Raw genomic sequence first — 22,413 nt, forward strand, 5'->3', positions numbered from 1 at the left:
GGCCTTTTGATTGTTGATTACGAGGTGTGACTGAGATGAAATCAAGGAGTATTATTTATTCTCTAACAACAATACAGGTAGTCCTCAACTTACAACCACAATTGAGTCCAAAATTTCTGTGGCTAAATGAAACTGTTGTTAAGTAGCGTTTGCCCCATTTTACGACCTTCATGGCCACAGTTGTTAAGTGAGTCACTGCAAATGTTACGTTAGTAACATGGTTGTTAAGTGAATCTGGCTTCCCCAGAGTCAGACTTTACTGATCAGAAAGCCACAAAAGGGAATCGCATGACGTCAGGACAACCGTCATCAATATGAGTCAGTTCATGAGAGTCAGATCAAGCACCTGCATTTTGACTACATGACCACGGGGATGCTGCAATGGTCGTAAGTATGAAAAACAGTCACAAGTCACTTTTTTCAGTGTCATGATTTCGAACAGTCACTAAATAAACTGTTGTAAGTCAAGGACTACCTGTATCTTCTACCATTACATTTTGCAATAAGAGATTCCATGGCATTGATCCATATCCCATGGCACAAAAGGAACTGCAACGACAAGTACTTTGGGACAGACCAACCACAAGAGTTTGCATTCAATATTCCGTTCTCCAGACCTACCCATCTATTCCTGTGATTGACTGTGGCCCCATGTGTGGCTAGGAAGAGTGCCGCAGCTTCATTTTCGGCCCCCGCAGCTCTCTGTAGCAAGCAGCTTCCTAAAAGCAACCGCCAACAAGCAGAGACAATTAAGAGCAGTAAGTACAGAGTCAGCCAGCCCTGCCAGCTAAGCCTCACTCTTTAATTTCTTGCCAGCCTCACCCTCTCTCTCACCTGTCACTGTATCTGGAGCATCAGTATTGCTCCCTCGATGGATGAGTCTAGCGGCAAAGCTGTTCTCATCAAAGGAATTGCCATTCTGCACCGGGACATCCTCAAAGGGGTTGACAGACGGGTCAAAAGACATGGTAATATACTGAACCGCAAGCCATAGGGCAGTACTTCCTTCGTGGTCCTTCAGTTCCAGATCAAGTCTAAAAAGAACCACAGGGCCTTATTTTCCATTGTGCTGGAGGTACGGCCTTTCTTCCAACATACTGAAAATCATCTGTTATTGGGGGAATGTTTGTCCCTGAATCTCATCTGTTTATTGGGCTGGGCTTTCAATGGCTACATTTTGCATTTTCTGCCTCCCAGAGAAAATAATTGCAATAAATAGATTTGATTTTTAGAGCCAAAGAACATCAGGCAAAATTACTGACTTATAAGTTTAACTGTTACTGTTAACCTGTAACCTTTTTTTCTTTTTTACTTATATTCCTTTTCTAACCAATCATAAAATCACCCCCAAGTCCTGAAGTACACTGATTCCTCTTTGTCCTTTATTCTCAGTGTTAACCCAGACAACACATTATCAAATCAAAGGGAGGGAAAGGGAAAAATAGAAAAGGATTAAGATACAAAGACAATGCAAATGGAATTATTATAGGGAAAATAAAATGTGGAAGAGGAAATTTATTTCTATGTAAATATAAGACCGGGATTGCTGGAATTTCACCCTGAAAACCCATCAGAGTGACGAAAAAAATAAGCAAGGGCAACAACAGTAGGAGGGAGAAAGAGGAGGCAAAAGAAGAAAGGGTAAAAAGGAGAGGAAATAAGGGAGGGGTAGCAAGAGTAGGAGAGAGGGTAAGAAGAGGAGAGGAAGAGTGGGGGAGAGGGAGGGGAAGAAGAAAAGAGGATGGAGAGGAGGAAAGAAGAAGGTAGAGAAGGGAGGTTGGGAAGAAAGAAGGGGTAGGGTTGTGGCAAAATAAGATGGATGTACGTGGCGGAAAGTGATCCCGATTATGCTTTTTATATATTTGAACAGATTGTGATAAATGCTAGAAGATAACAGGTAAAATATTAAGAGTACTCATGAAAATGTATATTTGTGAATGTATATGAAAAGGAAAAAATAAAACTTTTTACAAAAAAAAGTTTAACTGTTATTGCAATTTCTGATCAATGCAAGTAATTCTTCCAGGCTGTAACCTAATGTAACAAATGATTTTTAACGACATTATTTAAAATAGCAGCCCAGTTAAACCTTCTTTAACTTATCCATATTTTGTTGGCTCCCACAAACTTACTGCTTGCACTGCAGCAGCTGACTGAATACTTGGTCGTTTCTCACAACAATAGATGAGTGCAATGGAGTTCTAAGGAAGAAAGGAAGGGAAAGTTAGTGCCGAGTTAGGGAAAGTGCTGAGAATGCTGAGCTTTAGCAGATACTTCTGGAGGGTGTTCAGCCTGGGGAAAGCTTCATATGTCCACATCAACCTCACGAGTAACAGTCGCACGTACAGAAACAGCAGGCTACCCAATAGTCACCTTCCTTGACTGTCTTGCATGTTGGGATTGGCTCCTGCCCTTAGGAGGGACTCTGCAATCTGCGCCATCTCCGACATTACTTCTGGTTTGTGCTTCTTGGAGTTATAGGATGCCACAAGATGCAGGGGAGTTTCTTGGTCTCCTAGTGTTGCAGCATTCACCCGGGCACCGTTTTTAATCAGGAAATTAGCAGCAAATTTATCTCCTGTTGAGCAGAGGGGAAATGATGACAAGTATCTCAACATGTGAAGTAAAAGTCACTGCCCCTGCCCACCTTTCCCTCACATTTAGAACCAAGCCCTGAAAATAATTAATTGCCTTGAAACCTAGTAATTTAGCAGTTTCTCTTTCTGATCTCTCAAATGAAGAACACAAGGATTCAGAAGAATTTTCTGCAAACTAAGAAATTAGCTAGGCACATAGAGTATAGCCTAATTTGCTAATGAAGGAAAGCTCTTCCATAAGGCTCATAATAAAAATATATATTCCCATATATAAACATGTCCCAGTGAGAGAGAAAGAGAGTTACCAAAAAAATAAGAGTATGCAATGACTACTGGAATTCCCTTGAAGCAGATATTTTAGATAGAAAGGGAGATTATACTTTAGGTTTCTTAGAACTATGTCCTGGGTCCCACATTACACCACAATAGGACTATCCAAAATTTGAATGATCAGGAGCTGCCTTCAATATCATACGTGTTATGTCTATGCTAAGCTTATGTTAAGGATTATACTTCATGTTTTAGAAAATACTGCCAATTTTCAGTGATCAATGTTATAAAAATATGAGAGTGGTTGAAGATATTTGAAAATTTACCCCTACAGCAAGCCATAGTTTTTCAGCCATGATTTTCTGACTATTCTACAACTGACGGGGCTCTTACAACACAATGAACTAAAGCCAATGAACTGCCTTAGAGTTTATCCATAATCCAGACTATGTGTTAACTTTGCAGAAAAGGCAGATCAACTCAGCAAGAGCCTGATTACAGTTTTATGATCATGATGCCAGCTCTATCTACTATAAAGGTTGAAAGAGACAAAATCACACATGCAAGAGAAAGAGGAACTGCTGGATGTATCAATGAATCCATTATTAACTTTCTTCCCGTTTGGCAACTAATTTTTTTCTAGACACAAGCACAAAACAGCAGCGATATGCAAGGTAAGACTGACAGTAGAGGGCACAAAGCAACCAACAGAGACAATTTCCCTGTGTTTGTGTATATACCGTTTCTTCTGTCTCTTATAGCTTTCTCAGCCTGCCAAAGGGAGAATCTTTCAAGCTGGCAGAACACCAGAGTGATGTACAAAACACGGGCAAACTCTCAAAACAGGCTTTCCTAAAGATTTTACTGAAGTCAGGCTAGGAAAATCTGGACCAGAGTGTCTCTTAGATGGAGACAGCTGGGAGCCAGGAACAGAAGCAAAAGAATGTTTTAACAGGGTTGGGGGGGGGGGGTCCAGTTTTCACTCATCCACAGCTTAATGAACAAGTAGTACGTAAAGCAACACTAGAAATGGCTATCCAGAATAAGTAAGACGTTTGGGGAGGGTGGAGGGCATATTTCTGCCATGAATCAGGTACAGTTTGTGCGAGTTCTGCAAACAGCAACAGTCCTTGGCCTGGCCAAGAAAAGACTGGGAAAAATAGAGCAAGGGAACTTCAGCTGCACGTAGACAATCAGGACGTGAGATGTGCTGAGTTCCCAAGCAAACCCTCAACCACTCTTTCTCTTGTGGTCCTGCCCATAACTGGAAACGGACAGTGTGATCCCCTTTATTTAAGCAGGAAGGACAAAAGGGTTGAACTAATAGGTTTGTCACTGTGAAGAATAAACTGGGAACAAGATCCCTTTGCTCTTCCCTCCACTGACTGCATCCAAGAACTGTAAAAAACAAATTATGTATGAAAACCCACTCCATGTTTGCCCCTGCGTGCCAGCCCTTCTTTTCAGTGTGGATTCTGGACAAAATGGCTGCCCATTGATACTTTAGAACAGTGTTTTTCAACCTTTTTTGTGCAAAGGCACACTTTTTTCATGAAAAAAATCACGAGGCACACCACCATTAGAAAATGTTAAAAAAATTTAACTCTGTGCCTATATTGACTATATATAAAGTGTTTTTCCCACGGCACACCTTACACTATGTCACGGCACACTAGTGTGCCGCGGCACAGTGGTTGAAAAACACTGCTTTAGAACCACGAAGAGAGACAATGGACTTCCACTGGACAATGGGAAAAAGCTGTTTCTGGAACCTCAGCATAGCAAGAAAAAAAAAATCTCGTCCCTGCAGTCAGTGGAGGGAAGAGCAAAGGGATCTTATTCCCAGTTCTGCAATCTCAAACTCCAGCACTGATATCACAGCCAAAATCCTAACCCTCTGATGAGGAGCACAAACTTCAGTGAACTGCTAAGCCAAAATGAAACAGCACGCAATGTGGGCTACATCTGATATGCATGCGTGCTCTTAACGTGCAAGCATTTTGTACTATAAATCAAAACAGGGCAATTTTCCTGCCAAAGAAGGTAAATAAAGATTTGTGTTCCAGCATAATGTCGCAGGATCCAAACTGAGCCAGTCACCAAGATTTATTCTTCCAATATCTTGGTGTGGAGGGATGGCTTTTAAGTCATTACTGTTTCCTTGTTGTTGTTGTGCCATGAACACCGGATAGGCTGCTAGTAAATCAGCCCTCCTATTGACTGACGTGGGGCCCATTTCCCAGGCTTCAATCATTTCTCTGGCTGTTTCTATCCCTCCTTGGCCAACAATCATAGTAGCTGCAAAATTGAACGCATACCCTTTTTCATTGCAATGTGAGGCTACCAATGAGTTTGGGTCTCCTTGTCTAACCATTCGCTCACAAGCCACTAATTAACACCTAAAAGCCTACACACCACCAGCAACCATACAAATACAGTGTGTAGAACACACATTCTGGCGAGACAGAAGTTCCCTAATGTTGGCTCCAGCATGAGCTTGAAAGCTTGGAAGAATACATCTTTGGTTCTGGTGACAAGACTCAGATTGGATCCAGCAATTTTCCTTTTTTACATCCAAAGGGAGCATGCTTTATTTTTTAAAGGCAGGATGGGGGTGGTATGACAATGGTGCAATTATATCAATAGAAGGGACACCATAAAATTGTTCAGGCCTTGAGGTTGAGGATCTGAACCAAATTGATTCCACTGGCAGTCTAATATACTTCTTTTAGAGTTTCTTGAACAACAACAACAAAAGAATAAAAATAGTAGAAACAAGGACTGCCAACAATAAGATACTTTGCTGCTGATGCTTGACAGTATATTCACAGTGTGCACACAGAACTATGATTCAGATGCTTTTCATTTTCTATAGGCATTTAGCTCAGGGGCAGAACAGAAGATGCTTCCCCACTGTCAGAAAACGATGTAACTCAAGATGTTCCTGCTCTGTTCTTTTGCTCTCAGTGTCATGGCAACCAATTCCTATCTGACCACACTAGTTCTCAAGACAGTTTTCCTCTTGCACGCTAAAAACTTAGAATATACAAACACCATACATTGTGCAAAGCTCCGGGGAGGTGTTTGTTTTTCTATTTACGAAACACCACCTTAAAATAAAGTGCAATATAACATCTGGCATTAGCCCAGAGATTTGTCATAACAAGAGTCCTTAAATTACAGCAGCTTTCCCAGCTATGCAATGGGCACAGCTATGGAGACCCTCCCCGGGTTGAAGTTCACTGTCAGCAATATATACTACAATTCTGTATGCAAAAAAAAAAATGGCGGACGAAGGTCCATTGGAGAACAGACACAGCAGGAATAAGAGGGAAACCTGAGAGCAGCAAGAAGAGAGGACTACTGTGTGGGCCATTTTCCCTACAAATGAGCCTCAGGTTTGGGGAGGTAGAAGTGTTGGTGACGTTGATAAAATTTGTGCAGTCATGAAAACTCCCTCATTCTACACTGTATCCCACCAGGAGACGGACGTTGCCCCCAATTCTAAAACATAACCCTCTATACTCCATCCTAGGTTAGCTAGATCCTTCACATATTTGTAAGGATAGTTGGATCAATTCAATCCAAGCTTCAGTCAAGTCCAAGACAGATGCCACTGTGTTGTGTTTACAAAGGTTTCCAAGCATCGCCAAAGCCCCAGGATCAAAATCATGATTGGCTACTTTATATTAGAGGTCCTGGACACATATGCACATATCCCACAGGCCATACAAAAGTTATTCAATAAATATTTTTTACTGATGTCAAGGAAGGAAATGAAAATATACATACATACATACATACATACATACATACATACATACATACATACATGTTTAAAGTCACAACCCCTGGTATGCCCAAATATGGGAGGAAGTTCACTGCTTCCATCCTCTGTCCATCGGCTCGTCATAAGAGACCATCCAGCACAAATCAGCACAAATACAACACAAATGTAACAAAGGCAACAGTAAAAATATTGGGTTTCTGTCTGGATGGTCTCTTATGACGAGCTGATGGACAGAGAATGGAAGCAGTGAATTTCCTCCCATATTTGGGCATACCAGGGGTTGTGACTTTAAATATATACCTTTCTCCCTGACTCAGCTGATAAGAACTCTGTGGCTTAATGGTTAACACATCTGCCTAAGATGCATTACAGCACAGGTTCTAACCCCAGTAAGGGTATGGCTAGCTGATGAGAGCTAAATAGCTTGAAATAGATCTATACTAGTCTCCCTTTATTTATTTATCAGCACAAATATAACACACAGAAACACACACACACACACACAGACACATATATCTTTTTAAGACCCTGTAATCTCTTGTATCGGGGTGGAGTCGGGGCAACTGAATGGGGCTGAGTGTTCACTGGCCAGATGCCCTTCCTGATGCCTCTGCGGAGGTCGCAGTAATTTTCTCTTTGCACCCTGATAGAGAAACGTCTGTTGTTACCACAGATTCAACTGTCAAGTCTTCTGTGAGCTGAGCGAATACAACACTAAGCCACCACACTGCCTGAGCAAATATACTAAATATATTAAATAAATTTAATGTAAATTGCATAAAATTATGTCAATTTTTTATCCTGGACCTGCTTTTGTGTGGGTGTATAGCCCCCAATGCTTTGTTTGAAAGCCAAATAAAAAGTTTTAAATCCTGGTTCATGTTAGAGGCCATTAAAATCTGTAAAAGGTACAAAATGGCAAAATGAAGACTTCCAGGATCACCCACTGTTTCTGCTCTAAAATTGCTCACCCCACTATCTCTGTAGACCAGAAGAAAGGAATTTGTGTATGATACAGGTAGTCCTTGACTTACAGCCATCTGTTTAGTGACCATTCAAAGTTACAAAACGGCACTGGAAAAAATGATTAGGACAGTTTTTTACCATTATGACCATTGCAGTATCCCCAGGGCCACATGATCAGAATTCAGATGCTTGGCAACTGGTTCATATTTACGACGGCTGCAGTGTCCTGGGGTCCTGCAATCATTTTTTTTTCTGACAAGCAAAGTCAATGCAGAAGCCCAATTGATTTTACATCTGTGTTACTAACTTAACAACTGCAGTGATTCTCTTAACAACTATGTCAAAAAAGTATAAACTGGGGCAAAAGTCACTTAAAAACTGTCTTGTTTAGCAACATAAATTTTGGGCTCACTTGTGGTTGTAAGTCGAGGACTACCTGTACTAAAACCCAATTCTGTCCTGAGATTATATTAAGCCAAAATGCAATCATATGAACTTAACATGGCCTTTGGCCTTGCTTGATATATGAAACCAGCCAATGGCTGCTTGTCCAACAAGTCATAGTTAAGCAAAATGTCACTTTATTGAATGCAGTAATAGTTACTCTGAATTCCTAGTTATTTGTCTGTTGCAAAATTCAAAGGCCTGCGACTATTAAATTCAGCCCATCCTGATCTGTATAAACATCTTTACCCCTTTGAATTGCTTTGTGCAACAAACTCCAGCCTTTCTTGTCCATCATATCCACATCTGCTTTGTGATTCACCAAGGTAGTTGCAATGCTTTCCAGCCTTCGACAAAGTGCTAAGTCTAAAGCAAGGTCTCCATTGTGATCCAGATCATTTAACTTTCCAGGCAGCTGCAGGATTACAGAAACAGTGGACAGATGTCAGCCAATGTGATAATACAAGAAAGAGAAGCAGTTACCAGTATTTTAAACCAGGATTCAAATATCTGTTCCCAATGGAAATGCTAAGTATGAAGGGAAACCAAAAGGGCAGAATAAATTTTTAGGATATGGGAGATGAGAAATGTATTCCATTTGGCAGAAGATCTACAATTCAGCTAGAGCTCAGAATCACTGACAATCAGAAGGAAAGGGAAACTGGCTACATAGATCAGTGGCCTCAATATACAGAACAACTTCACATAAAGCCATGGTGACACAGTGGTTACAATATAGTATTGCAGGTTAATTCTGCTAACTGCCAGCAGTTGAGCAGTTTGAGTCTCAGCCTTCCATCCTTCTGAGGTCGGTAAAATGGGGACCCAAGATTGTTTGGTGTGATATGCTGACTCTATAAACTGCTTAGAGAGGGTTGTATAAACACTATGAAGCAGTATGTAAGTCTAAGTGCTATTGATATTGATAAACATTCAATTAGATCAGTGGACTTCAACTCTTAGACCATCCCAGTTAGCACTGAAATCCACACATCTTAAAATGGTTAAGGAAACATTGAATTTGATGCATATCAAATAAATATAGCAAAAACTGTTCATTTTTATCCTTTTTTAAAAAAATTAGTATCAGTTGCTAGCAATTGTTCCTTTTTTAAAAAAATACAAAGTGCATGTGTGCTAGAAATATTCCAAAATGTAACGTCTTATAGATTGTAGAGGCATCTCATCCTCATCCAGGCTATCTGAGAAACCATCTCATCCCCATGGGATTAGCCCAGGCACTCATCATAAAAAGGATATGCTGCAGATCCCATCATTCAAGGAATTCTGTCTGATGAGGTCCAGAAGAGTCTCTTCTGTCATGGACCGCTAAGCAAGATGGGCAGCACATACATTAATTAATTAATTTAGTAATCCTACCTGTGAATCCATTTCAATAAGGTATAGGAAAACAACATCTTCTCTCTCCACTTTAATAGCTTTGTGCAAAGGGAAATCCGTTTTAGATTTGATCATTTTATACAAGAGCTGAGCACTCATACTGCTGAAATCTTCTTTCCTCAAATCATCCTGCAAAGTATTAGGGAAAAAAAGATATAATTTTATCTCGATCTCAACAAAAATTAGCCTAGTCTTCCAAATCATGCTATAAATGAGAATGGCCACTGAGCAATTTTGACCGTGAATTCAGATATTTTTTTTAAGCAGAAGTCTGATTAAAAGTTCAGCGAGATTCACTAAAAAGGCAAGAAACATTCTAAGAATCTGTTTATCTCGGAACACAGAAATATCTATCCTTTTAAGAAACATGTTTCAACCTGGAAGCAGATGGATGAGGATATCTAGGTTTCTCAGTTTTACAAATGACATCTAGATAGATCAATCTATAAACTAAAAAAAAAAAAAAAAAAGAGATCCAAGGAATTATATTGTGCCAGACCCTCACCACCCTTCAGGCTTTCCGCAAAGCCACAAAGACCTGGTTGTTCCGGCAGGCCTGGGGCTGAAGAATTTCCAGCCCCACTTGAAATGTTGTGACTGCTGTTGTTTTTACTTTGTCTGTCTTTTGTCTTATTTGTATCCCCTCCCCCCTTTTGGTTGTTAGCCGCCCGGAGTCCCTCGGGAGTGGGGCGGCATACAAATTAAATAAACATTCCAAACATTCCAAAATAAATATCCAACATGACAAAGTAATGACATTAATTAAGGAACTTCTGAGTTACAATATGTGCTGTGGTGTAAGAAGACCACTAAGACTAAGGAGAGTATCTTACATACAGTAGTGTTACATACTAGCCATTTTCAATTAGAAATCTTGAAGACTACCTATGCATCCTATCCTATTTATAAAAAGTACTGTACTTTCGTTTCTCCACATTAGAACCAGACCTTGCAGGGGCGGGGGGGGGGAGAACGTCTAAAATTTCTTGCTTTGAAAGGAAGAAAAAAAACCTCCTCCTTTGATTCATTAAAATTTCTCTCCTGAAGAATACCAGTGTTGTAGTTCTGTACACAACTGTTTCCCTAGGGCTTGGATCACAGTTCTAAGAACATCTGCCCATATTTCATCATCCCAAACTACTAGCATATTTATCTGAAGACAGCATGCAGGCTGATGTTCTTTAATAAGGCATTTTCTCCATGCCACAAAACGTTTTCAGAGAAGAAAAGAGTTTTGAACTAAGCTGCTATTCAGTAATGACAGGCCAGAACTTCATGTTTTCGATGCAAACAGCACTTCTGCTAATGCAAAGACATCCTATTTTAAGTAGCCAGTCACCACTGGTATGAGGAAAAAACTGTTGGTTTCCTCATATAAAAATAAAACTTCTCAGAATATGAAAAGTTAGGACAACGTTGAAGAGGTTAAGCTAAACAATCTCTCTCTAACATGCTGATTTGTTCCATACAAGGAGGTTCTCTCTTTTTGTTTTTATCCACAAGAGCATTCATAGTAAGATAATTCTTCTGGGATACAGAATAGACTATTGGCACAAAACAAGGTTCACAAAAAATGTGTAACAACAAATAAAACATACCAATATCTTAGCATAATTTCAAAGTTTACACAGAACTTGCATAGATAACGTGGATAACAGCTACACTTTTACGGATTAGAAGTAAAAAATAAAGTTGCGAATCCTCAAATATCTCTTTGAAGAGTTCTCTTAACGCTTACCCAATGATTAGCAATTATCTCAGCACAGTAATTCATTAAAGTGCTGCCATTCAGCTCTTCTGCTGTTTGATAGAAGCGGATACAATTTCTTACATTGACAAGTGACATGACTCCTTTTTCACACCTATTAAGTAGTAAGCACAAGAGAATCAGCAAGCACAAGTCACAGAAAAAAAGTAAACAGAAGGGACATCATGGTATGAAACTAGCAGGAAGAACAATTTCACATATTATTACAGTTGAATCCAAATTCCTTTTTGGCTTAGATCAGTTATTATTTTTCCAGGGCATTATGGAAGCCAGATTCAAAATAAATCAGAGTCCAAAACCAACTCCAAATAATGTTTTCAAAATTGTTTTGAACACAAGAAAATAACAGTAGTTAATTAACTCAGAAACATTTAAATTGTGGCACACAAAGAAGGAAAAGGATCAAAGAATCCAGGAGCAACTTTTTTGACTAACAGACATTATTAAGAGATATGTACTGTATATGTTTTTGTGAACCGCAGCTTATTTAATCAGATGCAAAAAAATGCCTAGGGCCCTAGACCAATATAGGATTTAAATTGGAGTGAAGTAAAAAGTAGGGGACATTGAGGTAGTTATCCAGATGTAGGCTTTATTTGAGACAGAGTTAAACCACCTTATCAATTAACAAATGCAATGTGTTAAAAACCCTTGTATTTGTTGAGATCTTCAAAGATGATCCGATTTTTTTAATGTACATCAGCAATTTCTCACTCCATTGTGTAGTTAAATGGTCCATTCCTCCCCCAAAACAGTTACTTAGAAGTATTTTGGCTCTCAGCAGCTAGGTGGCCTTCCAGCTTCAGCGTACCTTGGAGGAAGCTAACTATCTTGACCCCTTCCAGTCCGGCTTCAGGCCCGGTTACAGCACAGAAACCGCTTTGGTCGCATTGACCGATGATCTCTGGAGAGCCAGAGATGGAGGCCACGCGTCCATCCTGGTTCTCCTTGACCTCTCAGCGGCTTTCGATACCATCGACCATGGTATCCTTCTGCGACGACTGCGGGAGGTGGGGGTGGGCGGCACTGTTCTGCAGTGGTTCTCCTCCTACCTCTCGGACAGGTCGCAGTCGGTGTCAGGGCAGAGATCGTCCCCGAGGCCCCTAACTTATGGGGTGCCGCAGGGTTCGGTCTTATCCCCCCTGCTGTTTAACATATACATGAAACCGCTGGGCGAGATCATTCGGAGGCACGGGATAAAATACCATCAATACGCGGACGATACACAGTTGTATCTGTCCGCCCCGTGCCAACTCAATGAAGCGGTGGACGTGATGAACCGGGGTCTTGAGGCCGTTAAAGACTGGATGAGAGCTAACAAACTGGTACTCAACCCGGACAAGACCGAGTGGCTGTTGTGTTTTCCTCCCAACAATTTGGCCGACGTTCCATCACTCAGGCTGGGGGGTCAAAATTTATACCCCTCAGACAGGGTCCGCAACTTGGGAGTCTTCCTGGACCCACAGCTGAGTTTCGACCATCATTTATCAGCTGTGACCAGGGGGGCATTTGCCCAGGTTCGCCTGGTGCGCCAGTTGCGGCCCTACCTGAACCGGGAGGCCCTCACAACAGTCACTCGAGCCCTTGTGATCTCTAGGCTGGAATACTGCAATGTGCTCTACATGGGGTTGCCCTTGAAGAGCATCCGGCGACTTCAGCTAGTCCAAAATGCAGCCGCGCGAGTGATTGTGGGCGCACCACGGTTCGCCCACATAACACCGATCCTCCGTGAGCTGCGTTGGCTACCTGTTGGTCTCCGGGTGCACTTCAAGGTCCTACTTACCATTCATAAAGCGCTCCATGGTAGTGGATCTGGCTATTTGAGAGACCGCCTTCTGCCGATTACCTCCCTCCGTCCCATCAGATCGCATAGAGTAGGCCTCCTCCGAATTCCATCCGCCAGTCAGTGCCGACTGGCGACTATGCGGAGGAGAGCCTTCTCAGTTGCAGCTCCGACGCTATGGAACAATCTCCCCGTGGAGATCCGCACCCTCACCACCGTCCAGGCCTTCCGCACAGCCCTCAAGATCTGGCTATCCCGTCAGGCCTGGGGATAAGACTTTACTCTCGCCCCTCCCGAATGCTGAATGAATGTTGGGTTTTTACTGCTAATTATTTTTATTCACATTTTCTTTTTGTGTTTTGTCCTGCACTCCCCCCCCCCCTATTATTGTAAGCCGCCCTGAGTCCCCTCAGGGAAAAGGGCGGCCTATAAATGTTTAATAAAATGCTAAAAAAATGCTAAAGACCACATTTGTTGCCTTTTGCATCATCCTGCAGTCACAGGACCATATTTACAACATTTTTTCTGCCAGAAACTGATGTTTACTTCTGATTTGTGGACGAAGGATTCACTTAATGACTGTGGCATTTGTTTTATGACTGCCACAAAAAAATAGAATTGGGAGAAGTCACCTGGTGACCTACTTAATGATGAACACAACGTACAGCTGTAATTATGGGCTGAATTATGGTCACTCTGAAGACTATCTATAAAGACATAAGAAATTCATAGATACCATAAGCATAATGTTTATATTACACATTTATATGTTTTGTGGGTTTATTCTATTTTATGAAATTAAATACATCATGTATATACCTATGTGTATCAAGAGGAATGAGAACTTAAGATACAGAATGACAAGTTAATAGTAAAGTTATATGGATTACTTACGCAAAAGTAAAAACACTGATAACACTAAGATTAAACTTTAAGATAAGAACATCTAACTCTCAACAATTCTGGACACTTTATATTCTAACAAGGCTAGAACAGCAAAAAAAAAACACACACACAAAAAAAACAACCCACTCCTTCAGGGAATGTGTGTCCAGAAAAAGTAAAAACATACAATTAGAACAAAAATATTAGAAGAGTTCGCTAGTAACCATTCTGCAAGGTTTGGGAAAATATATATTTTAATGCATTCTAGAATGTCATCTTGCTGAGACTCTTATGGATCTCTGGGGAGTGCCAGAGGGTAGGCACAGCAACATATTAGGCACATTTCCTAGATTCCACTAGATGGCATTTTTTAATTGAAAGGAGTGCATATATTCTGCCAGATTCTATTAGACAGGAAGAAACTGTAGGAGATAGTTGGTCTCGCAAATAATCAGGTGATTTTTATAGATGGTAACAAGCACCTTAAAATGCATTCAGAAGTCATCAGGCCACCAGTTCAGCTCCCAGAACAGAGGCATTACATGGACATACAGTGGGGCAAAAAAGTATTTAGTCAGCCACCAATTGTGCAAGTTCTCCCACTTAAAAAGATGAGAGAGGCCTGTAATTGACATCATAGGTAGACCTCAACTATGAGAGACAAATGAGCAACCTCAAAGTCACACTCCAAACTCCACTATGGTGAAGACCAAAGAGCTGTGGAAGGACACCAGAAACAAAATTGTAGACCTGCACCAGGCTGGGAAGACTGAATCTGCAATAGGCAAGCAGCTTGGTGTGATGAAATCAACTGTGGGAGCAATAATTAGAAAATGGAAGACATACAAGATCACTGATAATCTCCCTCAATCTGGGGCTCCATGCAAGATCTCACCCCTTGGGATCAAAATGATCACAAGAACGGTGAGCAAAAATCCCAGAACTAGTAAATGACCTGCGACCAACGTAACAAAGGCTACCATCAGTAACACACTTTGCCGCCAGGGACCCAGATCCTGCAGTGCCAGACGTGTCCCCCTGCTTAAGCCATTCACAACTTCTGGAGGCAAGCTGTTCCACTGATTAATTGTTCTAACTGTCAGGAAATTTCTCCTCAGTTCTAAGTTGCGTCTCTCCTTGATTAGTTTCCACCCATTGCTTCTTGTTCTACCCTCAGATGCTTTGGAGAATAGTTTGACTCCCTCTTCTTTGTGGCAACCCCTGAGATATTGGAACACTATCATGTCACCCGTAGTCCTTCTTTTCATCAGACTAGACATACCCAGTTTCTGCAACAGTTCCTCTTATGTTTTAGTCTCCAGTCCCCTAATCATCTTTGTTACTCTTCTCTGCACTCTTTCCAGAGTCTCCACATCTTTTCTACATCGTGACGACCAGAAATGAATGCAGTATTCCAAGTGTGGCCTTACTAAGGCATTATAAGGTGGTATTAACACTTCACGTGATCTTGATTCTTGATTTATTTGGTTATTGTGGAAGATTTTGGGGTCTCAATTGGTGAGAATTATTGACACCAGATGTAAAATATGTGTAGATGTGCAATTATTAATTTTTAATGAAATAATAGATTTTTAAATTATTTATTGGGTTATTGCTGTTGCTCTCTGTGCACTGTCTAACTCTATTAAAGATTGAGAAAGATTTAACACACTCCTCCAAATTATCCTTTAAGATAATTTTACAAACCAAAAAAACCTACATCTGAGGAAAAGCATAAAAATACTATCCAAAATTCAAGAATTGTAGAATGCACAAATTGGAAGGCAATTGTACCAAGATGGGGGTTGAGCTGCAAGGATTGATGACATGTAACCATTCAGTTCCTGTTTAATAATCTCCAGCAAGAAAGAATCCACCACTGTTTAGATAGATGGTTCCATTGCTCATAATAGCTATTTTCATCAGAAAATCCCTTCTAATATTCATTTTGAATAGCCCTTCTTTTCCTTCTAATCCAACAGTTCTCATCCTGCTAACAGCTTCAAGAGATCTGAACTATCCTCTTAACACAGGCACATTCTTAACCTCACCCACAAAATCTGGCCTCATACGATCAGCCAAATGATCAGTACATCAGCTCCACACCTCAATAGCCTCTTTGGAAAACTCCTGTTTGCTTGCTTTGACTCCCTGGGGCCTGACCTGTTAGTAAAAATAGGCCAGTGTGCTATGAGGATATTGAACTAGAGATGGGGAGACCCAAGTTCTAGTCTGCTGTCGATTCCCAGAGGAGCCGGCAAAATAACAATAATTGACATTGGATAAAATAGCCATGTCATGCTAATTAAAACAGAGACAACTCATTCAGAAGCTTGCCTTTCCCTGAGGAGTTGCAGCTGAAACCTGTTCGCTACTTTCATCAGCTCTGTCAGGAATACATCGTCTTCTCGCAGCTCCAGCTCATCTGTGTAAATCCAACGCAGCATTGCCATGGCCACCTCAGGATCAGCGTCTGGTGGAAGAGCATCAATTATTATATTCCTATGGGGAAAAACACTGTTTTGCTGTGCAAGAGAGCAGCTTTACTTACTGTTTCCTTCAATAAGGAAGCAGTAAGTAAAATTCAGACCTCTGATCAGTGCCAATCAGCAGATGTCTTCACCCAACCAACCCAAGGAAATGCTGGCATAGACACGGATCAGACTGTAGCCAACCATGGTATTTTTTGGCTTTGGCAGCTCTATGATTCCAAGCAATTGTGGCTTACTGAGAAAAACCTTCAGTTAAAAAAAGGTGTAGCAGCAATATCAATACAAATGGACTTATCAACAGGTGATTTGGAAAGATGAGCGATTTAAGAGGAAGATCTACTACAGCTAGGTCTCTATTATTGCAGGTAATGAATCTCAAGAAGTGATTGAATTACTTCCTCAACTTACAACAGTTCAAAATTACAGAATTTAAAAATGTGATATGACCGTTTTTCACACTTACAACCGCTGACACATCACATGATCGTAATTCAGATGCTTGGCAGCTGGTTCATATTTAGGATGGTTGCAGTGTCCTGGGATCACATAATTCCCTTTTGTGACCTTCTGACAAGTGAAGTCATTGGGGAAGCCAGATTCACTTAACAACCATGTTACTAACTTAACAAATGATTTACTTAACAACTGTGGCCAGAAAAGTTGTAAAAATGGGGCAAAACTCACTTAACAAATGTTTCACTTTGCAACATAAATTTTGGGCTCAATTGTGGTTATAACCCGAGGACCACTTTATATTCAAATTTTTATGTAAAATATGTTAATCAGTTCCAACCCGGAAGCACCTGATGCTCCTCCGCTCCCTGACCCTCAGGATTTCCCTAGGCCTTGGCCACTCTGAAGCTGGCCATTGAACCATGCAAGGGAGCCTAAAGAAAAGACCAGCAGGCAGGGGGAAGCCTTGAGAGGCCATCAGGGGGCTGGATGGAAAGTAGGCCCCAGCCTACAGACTGGAACTGAACTTCATGTGCCAGTTGATTCTTTAGATCTACTTTACATGGCTGTGTGGCCAACTTCAGAACTGGCTGAGGCTTATGGGACTCAGTGGGATAGGAAGGGGAGATATATCAGGGGCATTGTAGCATCCCTGTGGCCGACCGTCAGGGTGAACAACGGCAGGAGTATTGCAGTGGCCATAAGCTTGGAACCAGGTCGTAAATACCATGTTTCCCCAAAAATATGACCTACTCCAAAAGTAAGTCCTAGATTTTTACATGTGCGCCCAATAGAAGTCCTACGCCCAAAATAAGTCCTAATTAAGACCATGCCCACTCCAGGTACATGGGTAAAAATTAACCCAGTGTGGGGATGGGGGTGGAGCTGCCCTACTAACCTTTGGACAGCTGCAGCCAGACCTTGCCCAGCCTGACACCTGCCTTGCCAGCCCATTTCTTCTGGAACTGGCAAGGCTTTCCTGAAGGCCTCTGTAGCCGATAACAGAGCTCTGGGTTGATTTGGAGCTCTGTTATTGGCTGCAGAGACTTTCAGGAAAGCCTTGCTGGCATCTGCAGAAGTTCCTGAAGGCCCCTGACAGTGAATAGGAGGCTGGGGAAGACACCTCCCCCAAAATAAGACCCAGTGCTTTTAGTAGCAAAAAAAAAAGACAGGGTCTTATTTTCAGGGAAACCAAGTACCTTTAGGGGGGAGGGGTCTGTTGTAACCTTGAAGAGTTGCTAAGCAATCAGTCATAAATCAAGGATTATCTGTAATCTATTTTGATGTGGGAATTCAGCCACAGGAAAAAGATTTATTGATAAATAAAAATAAAGATGCTCTATTCTTATTAAGATGCAACTAAAAAACCCTAAACATCAATCTAATTCCATAGCCTGTTCAGCTATGAAATGTCTTTTCAATGTCTTTTATCGATGACATTATTATTTGATTAATCAATTTATAGCTAACGAAAAAAAAGTATAACCTTTGGCTACAATAATGCTACACATATTTGCTATCAAAATTAAAAAATACATGTTTTTCTTTTTTTTACTTCCCATCTCTTTTTTCATGTTATATCATTTTTTTTTCAAATTGTCAGGTTCAAATGAAGTTTGCCCTTTTCTGATGGATCTATAAATAATCGGACTTCTCAGACTGAAGAGTGGGGCATTAATAAATAAAAATAATGTTGTCAGGAGAGCTCTATTTTTAAAATATTGATTTATTATTTTAAGGTATTCCCTTTGTCCAATGTTGTACAAATTCTCAGAGCCTACGGATACTATTATAAACATTAACAGAATGTGTGACAAAATTCTGATTTAATATTGCTTTAGTTTAACATTTGTTAAAACAATGAGTTTATCTGCAAAGCAGTAAGGCTGTGATGGCAAACTTGTGGCACACGGAGCCACTTCTGAGGCCAGCTGATTTTCGGCTGTTTTTCGCCCTCCAGAGGTCTTCCTGAAGCCTCCGGAGGGAGAAAAACGGTCCAACAGGCAACCTGAAAGTCTGTTCCCGAATTTCCGGTTTGCATGTTGGGCTGTTTTTTGTCCTTCCCGGGCTCCTAAAAAGCCTCTGGAGCCTGGTGAGGGTGAAAAATGGACCTACCGGGCCCACTGGAAGTCAGAAAACGGGCCATTTCTGACCTCCGGAGGGCCTCTGGGATGGCGGGGAAGGCCATTTTCACCCTCCCCGGGCTGCAAGAAAGCCATGCACGCATGCACGGGGCAGTGGTGAGGAGGGCTCATGCATGCATGTGCAGGGGCACAGCGCACAGGGGCATTAAATTATGGGGGTGGGCACGCAAGAGAGCGTGATATCATATGCGCGTGTGCTTTTGGCACACAAGGTGAAAAAGATTTGCCATCACTGTCATAGTATATCTACTAAACATACATTTAGAAATACCCAAAATGATTATGTAGATAGATTCTCATTACTTATACCCCCACAGCTACTCTCTTAAGGCCAAGATATTAATAATGTAATGATTTAAACTGACAGAGCTGTTGGCATTTACTTTGCAGGGGTGAAAAGCAGTGTATGATAACACTGTTTGCTGTGAACTTTTGGAAATTAACACGAGGTGGGGCCAACCCATGAACCCCAGAAACTAGTAATAGCAATACTATTACTGATATTTATAACTGTTGCAAGATGAATACTGGCTGCGTGCCCACCTTCTCAAAAGCAGAGCAGGCTGGCTGAAGTACTAATATTAGAAGAGGTCTTACAGCCAGGGGCATATGGAACAAGACAGCCATAAAAATGTGCTATCTTTTTATGAGGTTTAATAAGTAGTTCTTGTTCTAATACCCCAAAGGCATTACAATCCCTGTCATTATTTGACTAGTCCCCCCCTTCAACTTTCTTTCCATTCATGATATTTCAACATCAGAAAATAGGCTATAAGCAAGTGACATTGATGTGAAAATATTTCAAATTCCTGTTTTTATGGGGATTAGACTAGCAAATTGGGGCAGCAGATCATATCAGAAAAAAGGACAGGACCTACTTCAAATCCACAGCTGTCTATATTAGTGCTCCCCTTTTGGACATCACTTGCTCTCAGCCCAATATATTTTGGGCATCTATTTAAAAAAATGGGTGAGGAAAAATTATTACCATATTTTTCAGAGCATAAGACGCACCCTTTTCCCTCAAAAAAGAGGCTGAAAATTTTGGTGCGTCTTATACACTGAATACATCATTTTTTGCCTCAGGAAACTCCACCCTTTAACCAAAATGGTCGTGCATAGCTTTTAGGAGGCTTTCAGAGACTCTTGGGGGCTGGGGAGGGCAGAAATGAGCAAAAAACAGGCCGTTTTTTGCTCAATTCCCCCCCCCAGCCCGCAGGAGCACTCTATAAGCCTCCTAAAGGCTATCCATGCCCTTGTTTTGAAAAAAAAAATGGGCCCATTTTTGGGAGGTTTGCAGAGTGCAAAAACTTTTTTTTTTAAAAATGCCTCTTCAAAATCTTGGTGTGTCTTATACTCCGGTGCATTTTATACTCTGAAAAATATGGTAATTCTACCAGTAAATCGTTTCAAGGAAGAAAAACATGTATTGTGAAGTCAGTTCACAATAGGTATTTATAATGATGTTTACTCTGATTAAAAAGGATTAAAGGGATACAGTTAACTCACAAAACCACACAAAATCATGAAAGAGCCATAAACACTCAAGAGAGGCCACTCAGGAGCAATTATATCTAATGCCCTTATCATCACTGAATTCCAGAGCTTGGTTAGGTATGTGGTAGAACTGCTTTCCAAACTATCAGGAAGACACCAAAATGCTGTATATCAGTCAGATCCTAACTGCTGCCTCCATTTCAGAAGTCATACAGTAGATAGCAACAAATTGGATGGTAATGAAGAAAAACAACTTTGAAAAAGACAGATTACAGTGTCCTCTATCTTCAAATCATTATCCATTTGATCTACATAAAGATCAGGTCCAACAAATCATTGCCTACAAGAGTCAAATGTGGATTTGGGTTTGCCTCAGCATCCTATATGAATAAAGCCACTGAGATCTGTAGATTGTAGCTTAGTGTGTTGTGTGAACAAGTGTGGCTTACCCTATTCAATTAACAATGAAGCTGAAAAGGAATTTGAACATAAGTCTATACTAGACCAAGTCACATGCATTAGAGCTGTAACTCAATCAGTATAAAGCTTTCAGAATATCTAACCCTAACCACAACAGTGGCTTTTCCTGAAATACATTACAAAATGCTGGGGCTAGGGAATCCAATAGAGTCCCATATCTATTTATTCAGAAGTACATCCTAGAGAAATCAACAAGACTAACTTTTGGATAAATCTATATGCAGTCTTTCTGTACTTTAGAAGATGTACTCAAATTGAGAATCTGATTTGGCAATTATATCTGTGAACATTTCACAACGCAACAATTTTAATATTATACACTTTCTTTATTCAGTTACAGAGGATCAGAGTAGTGTAAAATTTCAAATTTCCTTTACATAGGTTTTAGTAATTTTATGACACACAAATTATACACCACTATTACTAATTTTAGCAGATGCTAATGATTGTGCTTTTCGGGGGCAATTACATGTAGACCAGTGGTGGGTTTCAAAAATTTTTGGAACCTCTTCTGTAGGTGTGGCCTGCTTTCCGGGTCCACTGGTGGAACCTCTTCTAACTGGTTCGGTAGATTTGATGAACCGGTTCTACCGAATAGGTGCGAACTGGTAGGAACCCACCTCTGGTGTAGACCTATAAAACTGTCTACCTGAATCTTTACCAATAACGTAGGGCAATTTCAATCTGATTGGTAGTGTTTTCATTCTTTATGAAATTAGTGCTGTGGAACCCAATGCATTTTACGATATAGAAATTTATTTCTCTGAGGAAAAAAAAAGTAAATGGAAAAATATTCTGGAAAATTTCTCATTGTAGATCAGTTATTTTCAAGTAACAAGATTCTTTTTAATACAATGTTAAAGATTGATACAGGTAGTCCTCAACATACGACCATAATAGAGCCCAAAATGTCTGTTGCTAAGCAAGCCAATTAAGTGAGTTTTGCCTCACTTTATGACCTATTTGCTACAGTTGTAAAGCAAATCACTAGCGTTAGTCAATGAATCATGCAATCATTAAGCAAATCCAGCTTTCCACACTGACTTTGCTTATTGGAAGATGTGAAGGTTACAAAAGGTGATCACATGACCAGTGGACAGTGCAATTTCCATAAATATATGCCAGTTGCCAAGGGCACGAATTCTGATCATGTGACCATGAGGATCTATACCAGTCGTAAGTATGAAAAACAGTCATAAATCACTTTTTTTAATGTCATGATAACTTCAAACCATCACTAAACAAAAGGTTGTCAGTCTGGGACTACCTGTACATTAATGTCAGCCTCATGGAATAAACCAGACAGAAATCACAACTAGATTCTACTAATTCTACTTCATGTTAAATTACATTGACAAACTCTTGCAAGTCTGAAAGTACAATTCTCTCCTCCTTCTCCTATACCAGGGGCGTCAAACTTGCGGCTGGATGCGTCACATGCTG

The 22,413-nt window shown here is 40.7% G+C and overlaps 1 protein-coding gene across 3 annotated transcripts in view; it reads right to left on the reverse strand.

The window, feature by feature from the left end:
- The window catches only part of ANKFY1 (ankyrin repeat and FYVE domain containing 1), a 62,956-nt gene that overhangs the window by 25,850 nt on the left and 14,693 nt on the right, over window positions 1–22,413 (reverse strand). For all 3 annotated transcript variants that reach the window (XM_032216563.1, XM_032216561.1, XM_032216562.1), the window contains exons 4-11: window positions 16,242–16,377; window positions 11,207–11,330; window positions 9,448–9,597; window positions 8,317–8,482; window positions 2,374–2,578; window positions 2,133–2,201; window positions 835–1,034; window positions 622–719 (exon numbers count right to left, since the gene is read on the reverse strand). In XM_032216563.1, the coding sequence (XP_032072454.1) occupies window positions 622–719; window positions 835–1,034; window positions 2,133–2,201; window positions 2,374–2,578; window positions 8,317–8,482; window positions 9,448–9,597; window positions 11,207–11,330; window positions 16,242–16,377 (1,148 nt within the window). The remainder of the gene's footprint in view (window positions 1–621; window positions 720–834; window positions 1,035–2,132; window positions 2,202–2,373; window positions 2,579–8,316; window positions 8,483–9,447; window positions 9,598–11,206; window positions 11,331–16,241; window positions 16,378–22,413) is intronic.

This window comes from Thamnophis elegans, chromosome 4 (genome assembly GCF_009769535.1).
Source record: "Thamnophis elegans isolate rThaEle1 chromosome 4, rThaEle1.pri, whole genome shotgun sequence".
NCBI classification, from domain to species: Eukaryota; Metazoa; Chordata; class Lepidosauria; order Squamata; family Colubridae; genus Thamnophis; species Thamnophis elegans.